Source organism: Castanea sativa, chromosome 2 (assembly GCF_040712315.1).
Source record: "Castanea sativa cultivar Marrone di Chiusa Pesio chromosome 2, ASM4071231v1".
In the NCBI taxonomy this organism is placed as follows: domain Eukaryota; kingdom Viridiplantae; phylum Streptophyta; class Magnoliopsida; order Fagales; family Fagaceae; genus Castanea; species Castanea sativa.
This window is the reverse complement of record NC_134014.1, coordinates 9,710,595-9,721,808: the sequence shown is the minus strand read 5'-3', so window position 1 is coordinate 9,721,808 and position 11,214 is coordinate 9,710,595. Positions and strand designations below refer to the sequence as shown.

General features: G+C 33.2%; 1 protein-coding gene across 2 annotated transcripts; it reads left to right on the top strand.

Annotated features, from left to right (window-relative positions):
- Positions 1-18: 18 nt before the first annotated feature.
- LOC142625718 (uncharacterized) lies at positions 19-5,168 on the top strand. 2 transcript variants are annotated; one of them, XM_075799417.1, is made up of 6 exons: positions 19-145; positions 1,074-1,147; positions 1,736-1,823; positions 3,006-3,255; positions 4,202-4,319; positions 4,657-5,168. In XM_075799417.1, exons 3-6 carry the CDS (start codon positions 1,787-1,789, stop codon positions 4,675-4,677), a joined length of 426 nt encoding a protein of 141 aa, XP_075655532.1. In that variant the 5' UTR covers positions 19-145; positions 1,074-1,147; positions 1,736-1,786; the 3' UTR covers positions 4,678-5,168. The 2 variants fall into 2 exon arrangements, 1 of the variants encoding a protein (XP_075655532.1); XR_012842396.1 differs by lacking the exons at positions 19-145; positions 1,074-1,147; positions 1,736-1,823 and having other exon boundaries at positions 1,867-3,255; positions 4,111-4,319.
- Positions 5,169-11,214: the final 6,046 nt, after the last annotated feature.

The window sequence follows — 11,214 nt, the reverse complement described above, 5'->3', positions numbered from 1 at the left end:
TTGGGTTGTCTATTGCCAGGCTGACTATGCTGTTTCATACCACACCCTTCCCATGATTGATCAGCATGCACTGTTTCAGCTCGAAAATGTTATAATTAACATTAGAGAGAACTATGAAAAATATCAATTCTTAAAAATATTTCAGGTAAATATTCTCTGATGTTGATTATATTTGTTTAAGTTGGATTTTGCCAGTGAGCTCCAGCTCAAATGGCACCTTACCCCTCATAAGAACAAGGTAAATGGTGAGGTTGTGGTTGAAGATCCATAAAGTGCGTGTGTAATTACCAATTAAAAAAATGGTAACTGCTTCGATTTTGGAGCTCATTCTTTACGAGGTTGTTAGCTTTCTAAAGTAGAGTTATTTATGGCAATTATCAGTCACAGTTGAGCAGTATCAGATTTTGATTTTTACATATGGTTTTATAATGGTAGACAATCATAATTTATTATTTTTTTTTAAAGGAAAAAGATAATCATTGTTCCATTCAAAAGGAGGGAATGCAAGTTTTTTATAGTACGGATGGTTTTAGTGGGTGAAAGAGAGGAAAAAAGAGTGAGTAGAAACAGGCAATAAATTGAAAGAGTGTGGAAGTTTGATGGTATAATTATTGAGCATTAAAGAATATGTTGAAGACGAGCAAACAGGGTTTGGCAGGGGTCATAACCTTGTAAAAGAACAGTAAAATAAAGGACGAAAAGCAGACTACAAAGTTTATCATTCTTGGTTCCGCAGAAATCATACTAGGCAGGATCAAGTAGTAGAGACATCAGGTCAATGAGACTTGGCTCAAAGGGCACTTCCTCCTCTCACAAGTGTGAGTGGGGGTGGGTGAGTTTGTGGGTTTAAAACCCATTGTTTATGTGGTGTAATTGACCAATAAAAAAAAGGTGGAGACATTGGACAGCACTAGAATGCATGAAATTGTTAGTTTCTCATTGACGGTTGATACTAAGTTTTATTTTTTCATGTCTGCTTGCCTTATTTTAGCAGAAAATACTTCTCAATCTACTGTTTGATTTGCTTTTCTGTGGAATTTTAAATGGTATAAATGTTTTGTTTTTATTTTCAGATCATACAACGGTTTGTGATTGTTGACCTATCAAATTTCTATTTTGATGTTGCAAAAGATTGACTTTATGTTGGGTAATTCTTCCCCTACTCTTTATAATCTATAACTTTCCAACCAGCTGCCAAATCATATTTTTGTTTTTGCTGTTCCATCACACTGCAATACATGCTTTTGCAATACAGTTGCGCTTCTCTGCAAATTTGCATGTTTTCTGCAAATAGTGATTCTATAGCCAACTTGAGTGAAATTGTAAACTAATTTGATGCTATTCTTGCTTAATTTCCTGGATATGGGGACTATTGGGGAGCAAAGATTTTCAGTAGCTCTCCGTCTTGCAGCCATTGCTCTAAGTTTAACCTGATTTGTTATTCCCCAAAAATGGTTTCAGATGGCAATTCTGGAAGAATAATATATAGGCCTCTGTACAGGGCCAACTCTTTAAGATTTGAGGCCTAAGGTGACAATTTTAAGTAGTTTTATCTCATATTTAGATATCAATTAAATAATATTTATTTAAATTTCTATATTATAGTTTTTTTCTTAAAATTCATTACTCGTTTTTTTAGATATAAAATTAATAATTAAAGTTTTGCATTCAAATTTTGCTAACATCTTATTTTTAATTGATAATATGGCTAATCCCCTTAATCTTTCTTGTGAAGTTGATTTTAGGCAAGAGAATAAGTTTAGGGGTAAGACAGAAAGGGTCTTTGATGGTGATTGATTATCAAGAAATGCTTTTAGAGAGAGGTAAAGTATATGTGGTTTGATGATGACTAGTTGCAAGAATTATTTTTTGAAAGAGAGAGAGGGAGAGAGAGAGAGAGAGAGGAGACATTTGGTGGAAAGACTTAAAAAAAAAAGGTGATGAAAGATTTTTTTAAGTGAGACACAGAAAAAAAGTTGTATATGGGTCTCTTCAGTTTTTAGCTAGGCATTACTGTTTCCAAAAAAAAAAAGGTAAAGAAGTATTTGATATATTTTATTTTAAATTGTTAAATAAATATAATACTGTACTATAGGACCTAAATTATGCAATTGACTCAATTGGCAAAGTGTAGAGCTGGCCCTGCTTCTACACATTGACTTTTGGAGTGAAAAGATTAATCACCTTGCTAGGAATCTTGTTCATCATGGTTCAGGGCCATGTATTTTGGCTGCACAATTTTTTCTTTAGCAAATGCCAGTTATTTAAATTGAAGTCTTAATATCACTTACCCATGTTTTGAAAATAAATAGTGAATTTTTTTTCTCTTCTGCTTGGTCTAAATTTTAGATATGACTGTCCCAAAGTTTTACCAGCCCTGGTGATAGAGATTTTTCCATGCAGACTCACTTTATGGTGCCATGCACCCTATACAAATAAATGCTTTGACACATTTATTGTAAGAGTTTAGGTTCAAAACCCCTTTTGAGGTTTCTTTGCGCCAGTTGAGATTCTGTAGATTTATAAAACCCCATCCTGTTGAAATGTCTGTCATATTATGACTGATTTAAATTTAGTCTTCACTGCTCATCTTGAGTAGTCTAAGCATTGGATGTTCATTTGCTTGATGCTTACACCTCAATAGTACAAAGTGTAGTCAATGAGCTCAAGCTCAAATGTTAGTTTCGTGACCAATAAAAATGGGTGGAGAGTGAGATTCTCAATCCTAAACCCACTGGTGCATGTGGAACACCCCCCCCCCCCCCAAAAAAAAAATAGTGCAAGGTGCATACCAAATGTCACTTTTTAAATCTTGCATAGGAGTATTGCTCATTCATTCACGAGTTTTGTTTGTGGCACATATCTTTAAAATGAATAGTCACAATATGTTTCTGTAATACATACAGTTGGCCTAAATTTCAAAATATAAGTTTTTGGTGTTTATGCTGGTCCCATAAAAGGTGTAGTGAAAATATTTCTCATCCTAAGTTGGTGGTAAATTTTAGGGGCACAACAAGTTTTACAAGGAGAAGTTGTCAAACAGTTCTTGCAGCACATCTGCTTTCCATTGCGAGAGCAATTGCTCCAATATTACCCCATTTGGCTGAGGATGTATGGCAAAACATCCCCTTTCAGTATACCATGGAAGATGGTTCGATTGCTGAATTTGTTTTCAAATCAAGATGGCCAACCCTCAATGAAACTTGGCTTGCTTTTCCTACCAAAGAAATTGATTTCTGGGAAAAAATTCTTGAGGTGAGTATTGTTTTCATTTAATGACAACAAACTGAAATAATTGAGGGTTTGTATATTTCAATTGCATGTTACTTACCAAAAAGAAAAAAGCATTCCAAATGTATGATCTCATATCATTAAAAGATTTTTTTGCAAATAAATCTAAAGAGATTTCAAACTTATCATTGTTGCCATCAAAATTATGTTCTCATGAACCTCTGAAATACTTTTTCTTGGATTCAGATCCTCTAGAGTTCTTAGGGTACTCTACCAGTAGAGTTCATTAAATCCTAACCACTCTTTAATGATTTAATGGTTTAGATTCTGCCATGTCAGCATTTCATTAATAATATTCTTGAAATAATAAAATAATGTTGTAAACAAAACAATTAAGATGATTGTTAATGAAATACTGACATGGCAAAATCTAGACCATTAAATCATTAAAGATTAGTTAGGATTTAATGAACTCTACTTGGTAGAGTACCCTAGGAACTCTAGAGGATCTGAATCCATTTTTCTTTCCCTCCTAAAATTCTATAGTGAAAAAAAATTCAATTTTAGCACATTTTTGAAAGACCTTTTGGAAGTTTTGTAGCTCATAAAGAATCAGCTGATAATGTTTTTGGTGATGTTTTCTTGAAAAAAAAAATGAAGAAATTATTAGGTACTCTCCAAGAGTACAAGTGATGTACTCCAAACCTAAAAGCAAGCCACCTAATACAAAAATGAACTTTTTTACATGGCTTTTTTAGATTTTTGTATTAGGTGATTTGCTTTTATTAATGCGGGATACCATGTCACCCATACTTTCTAGATTTCCATTTCCTTCATAAAAAGTAATGTTAAAAGTTAATTCTGTAAAATTTGTAAAAGTGCTAGTGAGATCTTTCTGCAATCTGCTAGTGAGAACTGAGGTGAATAGAGTCCTGGAGATTGCACGTACTGAGACACTGATTGGTTCCAGTTTAGATGCAAAGGTTTACCTCCAGACTTCTGATGCCAGCCTGGCATCTAGATTGTGTGAGATGTGTGCAGCAAACAACAATGTAGACACATTGCATCGCATATTCATCACATCTCAGGTATGCTGTGTTCTGTGTTGTTTACATCTACTACTTGTACCAAAGCAACCCTATTTGGTGATCTACAAGTAAATATTCATTGCATTATCCCTTTTTAGTTGGGAAGCACACTGATGTGGTGCTATTAGCATCTCGTTTATCCTAGAAACTGAGGCTTATCAGATGGATATGTTTTATAGCAGTTATTATTATTATCTACATAGTAGTACAACAATAGGGTTGTGTAAGTCTGTCTTGGCTATATATGAGGGAGTTCCTTAGGAATATGATTTACCATTATGTTATTTAGTTGCTTGAACCACGTAAGAATTTATTGTTCTTACCTGTCAATATGCAGGCAGAGGTTCTTCCCTCTTAAGATGAGCTGATTTCCCACATACCATTCAGTGGAGTGTCTCATTTAAGGAAAGAGCAAGGTTTGGATTGGCTTGTCTCGTGCCGAGGGTTTAATGTGTGAAAGATGCTGGAATTTTTCACCCCTAGCTGGTTCTTTTTCAGAACATCCCACCCTTTGCAACCGCAGCTATAATGTGGTTGATGCTCAACCACTTCCAACTGTAGCAATGACAAGCTGAGATTCTGGGAACTGCAATTTTTTACCAGTTTAGCCCGACACTAGATTTGAATGGGTTGATTCAAAGATCAGAGCCGCAAATATTTCAATTTAGCCGACAATTTGATTTGGTCAGTACACAGCCTTTCTAGGCTAGTTCGGTTCAGCAGCATAACGTTTTGACTTCCAATTCTGTAAGTGAAACCCAATTTTGGCACAACTGAATTCTAAAAATTTGTTCTGCATGGTGTTCCACACCACTCCTATACATATAAAACCATTTTTAGATATTTATACAAAAATTTATACCTACGATTTTAACCTTTTTTTTTCCTGGAAGGCATATACCTAGCTTTCCATTAATGCAAATTTCCTAAGATGCCTAATATTATCCCTTTTTTGGTTACTCTTACGTGTTTCATGGAATTTCTAACGTGCACATTTTTTTTTTGGGATAAATCATTTGTTGGGAATAGTAAAATTTGAACCTAGATGTCTCTATTGGATCATTAAGTTGTCAGTTGAGCTACAAGCTCTTGGTCTAGCACAAATGTGCACGTGCGTGGACAATTGCACCCATGACCCCAAATTGCTATAACCAACTTAAAAATACCAAGGCCAACAACTTTTCCAGAGATTACACAATATCACATGCGTGATATGTAAAACCTTAAGCACGTGAGGGGCATTAGATCTATAAGCCACATACACCCTGACAAATTCATCCCCTGCTGAAAGGGCTTTACGACACACACAGCCACATAATATGGCCGTGCAATGGGCCAATATGTGCCATTGGCCCATTGCCGGGCTTTATGTATTGGCAATATAAATTAATATCACCCAGGCAACAAGACACTTAGCTTGGCCCAAACCTGTTATTTTCAACTGGCCCTATTGCCTCTTCCACTAAATATTTCCAGATATTTTGAACTTTTTTGCATTAGGGCCCTTCCCGTGTTGCAGCAGATGTAGAATACCTTAAATTAGCCACATCAATAAATCATGGTAAAAGACAAAGATTTTGATTCTGCACCAACCGGTATTTTTATTACCTAAATGGAAATTATTATGTATTGTACAGGATCTGCTGCACCACACAAATAATAAATAGTAAAACCATGTAGCCATAATCTACATGGATCAGACCAGGGGCCAAAGACATCTCAAGCACGTTGCTGGATTCCATGGCGAGTGATGCCAGAGCAGCACCGTGTCTCAAAAAATATACCGTAAGTTCATCCACTAACCCTCAGAGATAGATAATAGAAATGAAAAACAAATCACAAGAAGCATGAAAGGACCAATATAGTAAATACTAATAAAATATTTAAGAACTCGAAAAAAGGTTGCGCCTAGGTTTTGTGCTTTGACTACACTGACATAGAAACAAAAAACTCGATTTCATTGAAATTGAGTATAACATTATGGAACTAGATTTTTGTGAACTCAAGTTCTATGTAAAACTCGAGTTTTAAAAAGTGGTACATTGCTAAATATTTTACAAACAGTGGTATGTTGCTAAATATTTTGTCAATTGGGCCATTTTTGCCCTGTCTTACAAACTTACTTAAATTTCAACCGTCATACCAGCACATGTAGTCTTTCACAAGTTTCAACATGTCATTCATGGATTATCTTACAGAACAGGAAACAACTACCTGTGATTAAGTTCAGGTTTTAGTTCAGTTCCTTCTTGCTCAATCTTTGAGTGGCTGTTGTGGATATCCAAGTCCTCTTTTCCCATAACACCCTGGACAAAGCATCCATTGCGTGATTCAAGTTTAAGCTTTGGGCTAAGAGGCCTTTACTCGAGTCAAAGGCAGTCGTGTTATTTTTCTTATTGACTTGGGTGATATGATGCTAAGGCAGTCATGCTTTCGAAGAAAAGGAAACCAGCAACCCCGAAGAAAAGTTTTAGAGATCAAAGTAGTTCACATTTCTTTTATTGGGCTTAAAGCCCGGTTAATATTTGATTTTTGTTTTTTAAATATTAAATTTTGTTTTAGAAGTGTCTTAGTACAATGACAAGTGTCTTCCACCAAAAATGACAAGTTAGGGCTTGACTCTAAGAATCTCCCTTAAAAGTTACCATAGCTTTTAAATAGAGTTTTGTAATGCAACTTTGTGTTAGACCATCTTTCCATTTCCCTTGTGTGTGTATTTCTTTCTATAGAATAAAAAATAAAAAAAGTGAGAGTTTTGTGCATTGGCCATTGAGTACAACATTTTTCATATTCAACACAAAAAACTTGGAAACAATTTCTTTCATGTCAATTAAAAATGGTTAGTACTTAATATGAATAGCTATTTTTACCCCCAAAAAATAATGAGTCATGCATTAAAGACAAAATTCAAATTAAAAAAAAAAAACTATTAGTAAATTATCTAAGATTCTAAAGTTGATAAGAGCAATTCAAAAAAATAAAAAGTAAATAAGAACAAGTAAGTTTTTGAGAATTACCTATCCACTTGACATAACCACAACTTTTAAAACATCAATTTTATTATATAGTATATGTTTTGGGACTCGTGTTGTTCAAGAGCACTAAAGACAAGCCAAACTCATAAAAAATAAAAAATAAACGAACGTCATATGATGTTTTAGGCTTTTACAGTTTAGAACCCAAAATATTGTGCTTTAAATCTTCTTGTATAATTTTTTTGGTTAAAATTTAAATAACTTATAAATTGGATGGTGCTTATCAATATTACTCCCTAATCCACATTATATTTTTAGACCTTAAAGTTTAAAGTTTTTTTTTTCCTTCATATTTGTTTTTTTTTATTATATATACATCAATAACTGGGGGTGGAGGATTTGAACCGTAAATGTTCTTCTTGAAAACATAAAGAGGTTATGGTTGAGTTATAAGACTTTTGGCCATATTTAATTCCTTTTTTATGCTGGCCATATTAATTTTTGTTATTAATTTGACCTCTTTCTTTTTTTATAACTTAGTGACCTATTTCATAAACACGAGTATTAAAATAAATATGGTGAAATGCAAAGATTTCTTTATATATATATATATATATATATATCATGGACAGTTAGATCACTAGTGGAAATGAATGGTAGGCCAATATAAAAATAGAGTAAAAAACAAAACAAATTTAAAATATACTTTCAATTACACTTTACACTTTAAAATTTTGATTTTCCATCTAAAATAATGGCAAAATTGACAACGAAGTACAAAGTGTAACATAAGCATTTAGGTGATAAAATGTTTTTTTTTTTGGCAAATAACACTCACCTTCCTTGAGGTTTGGGAAAATGACATTCACCCCCAAACTTAAAAGAAAAAAACATTTTCCCCCTTTGACATTCATTTAACTAAACTCTGTTATTGTGATGTTAAAAATGTTCTGTAATAACCTACCCTTTAGTTAAGAACATATTTCCAAAATTGCCCTCAACTTATTCTTAAAAGTTTTACAAAACCCAAAATTTCGGTAATCATCCCTTCCCGCTTCTTTGAAAACCTAGATTGATGTTAAGGACTTTTATTTACAAATTCATAGTAACAAATACACCTCAGCTGGTCTCCTGCAACCTCTCATCCCATGGCCTAACAATGATTCCACAGTGAATACGACAAAAGCTGAATAACCAGGTAAATGTCGATAAAGCCCTCAAAATTTCTTGTATTTTAGCATAGCTTAGCCATGGATTTTTGGAATTTATGTGTAGATAGATTGTTATATGCAAAATGGTTTAATATTCACAAAACAATTTGTAAAGCTTTAATTTTTTTTTGAAAAAGCTCGATTTTTGTTGTTGTTAATGGGTTTACTTCAAAGTTCAAAGACATTTTTGTTGATGGATTTTGTTTGAAAATGCTCAATTTGTTGAATGGCATGAAAAACCATTTCAAATACTAGTGTTTGATGCCACTGCAGCCGCTGTAGTTTTTAAATATCATGTAGTATTTTCTTTTTACTTTCATATAACAATGAAATCTAGATCTAGGTATCTTGTGCTAATTCAAGGCATGAAATGGGAATTAATATTTTAAATGTACTTTTGCAAGGATGTATAAAAGTTTGTGTTCGACATTTTAAGTGCATGTGCTTGCCTACTTAATTATTAGTTCAGAGTACAAATAAGTTATACCATGATAAGCAATAAATTTATAAAAGATCATAACTAGTTGTTGAGAGACTAATTCCTAGTTAAGTAATAAACTAGGTTGCTACCCTTGCTTACAATCTAAAATCTAAATTGAATCCAAATCATTTCTAATTGTAGCTTGAGTATTTGTTGTGTTCATTTTAATTTTTGTGCCAAGTGACACATTCATAATACTCAATGTGAAAGTTGAGACAATCTTCTTACTCACCTAAGTAAAATCACCTTATCATCATTATTATTGAATGTTTCCATAATCTTAAAAAACCAATATGTTTTTAAGGGTTGAGTGTTTTACAAATTACAAGGATTTGGACTATCTTAATTAACCAGCCGTTACTAGAACAACATAAAATAAACATTTCTTTTTCTAAATCTAATTAACATATTATATTTATTTGCAAAATTAAGAAATTCAAAAAATAAATTAAATAAACAATATTAAAACCAATATATTTCTTAATTATAAAACTTAAAATCATAAATTTATTTAATTCAAAACACTAAAATTATTATAAACTCTTTAACACTACTTTGCTTCTTCTTTTTTTTACCTCTAAAAACTAAGGGTATGTTGGGTAATTGCTTTTTTCCCCCTTATATTCTGTTTCCAAAAACAATTTTTTATTTTTTGGACTAAAAAACTTGTTTGGCAACCCAAAATGAACAAAAAACAAAAACTGTTTTCAAAACTCAATTTGTAAAGGAAACTGAAAACAAGCAAAAAATTATTTTCAGTTTCTAATCTTCAAAAGTCAATGAAAAAACGGATTTTATTTTATGAATTTGTGTTTGCATTAGAGTTCAAATCTTAGTAACAACATATTTTAGTATTTTCTATTTTTTCTTCAAAAAACTTTTTTTTTTTAATTTCAACTAACCAAACATGTTTTTTATTTCAAAAATACAAGAAAATTGTTTTTTCTTAATATTCCCAAAATATAAGTTTTTGAAAATAGAAAACAAAAACTGTTACCAAACATAACCTAAAATTTCTGAAAACATAAGAATAATAGGTATTAATTAAAGTCTTTTAATTTCAAAGATAGATTAACAAGGGTAAGGTTATAAAAAAAAAACCTCAATTGTACCCAATCCAATCTAAGAAAAGGCTCAATCATGCATAAAACAAAATCATATAAAGGGATTTTGGCCTAATACAATTGAGCGACTTAAACTACTTGAGTCAACAAGCCAACCACAGGACAAGGTTTCTCTTTAAACTAGTATGGAGAGAAATCCTTCAAACTTCTCCTATATTTTTATTGGATGTGAATTTTGAATATTTAAATATTGGATTGCATGTTTTTTATGTTCTTAGCATGTGTGCAGACCCGAGGACCCGAGGACATAGGATGAAGACCCAAGGATCAAATGTGAAGCTTAAGGAATAAAAGGGATGGTAATCAGGATGGAAGTCAAGTGCCTGAGGATCCGAGGATGGGGAAGCGGGATTACCCAGAGAAATACAATGGGTAAATCGGTGATGCATAATAGAGATATTGAAAATATCAGGATTGAGGGTAGGTAATTATGAACGCTGCATTGAATACTCTACACCAAGTTTTCTGGCCGCATTGAATAGGGAGCATCAACTTTATCTGTTGCATTGATGTGAAGGTGAACTGAACAGTACAAGTCACATCACAAGAACTTCTTTCCATTACCGACTACAAGCAAATGTACAAGTGTCAACAAATGAAGTTAGTTAGGTGATAGATGAAGGGTTGAGATAGCAAAAGCAAGAAGTATAAATAAGGGGGAAGGAGACTAGAAAAAGGGCGCTTGAGGGGAGAGAAAGAAAAGAAAAAGAGCTGAGACAAGTGAATGTAGCCAGTCCTTCTTAGAGAAAGTTCGAGGACATGTGTTGCTGGGCTAAATGAAATCATCAGGATGCCATTGTCCTTTGTTGTTTTGTTCCTTCTCTACAAATTCATTGTTTTGGGCCTTAAATTATTGGACCTCCCTTAGGCTGTTAGGCTTGTACATGATTTTTGGTCCTTACAATTGACACCGTCTATGGGAACAATAAAGCGTGACGTTCTGGTGTGAGGATAAATGGTGGAGGCAAGTCAAGAAAGGGAAGAATCGGTTGGTTCATAGAGAGAGAACCAATCCATAAGCATGCAACGGAGAAACGGTAGGCAGCACACCCCAAGTGTGGTGGTGGAATCGTATCATAGTGATCGTACAGGAAGAAGAAGGTC

Bases quoted from the DNA above. Each gene is read 5' to 3' on its own strand.
- LOC142625718 (XM_075799417.1), top strand. From the start codon at position 1,787: ATGGTGATTGATTATCAAGAAATGCTTTTAGAGAGAG. The intron at 1,824-3,005 runs GTAAAGTATATG...GGTAAATTTTAG, and splicing joins AGAAATGCTTTTAGAGAGAG to GGGCACAACAAGTTTTACAA. The intron at 4,320-4,656 runs GTATGCTGTGTT...GTCAATATGCAG, and splicing joins GCATATTCATCACATCTCAG to GCAGAGGTTCTTCCCTCTTA.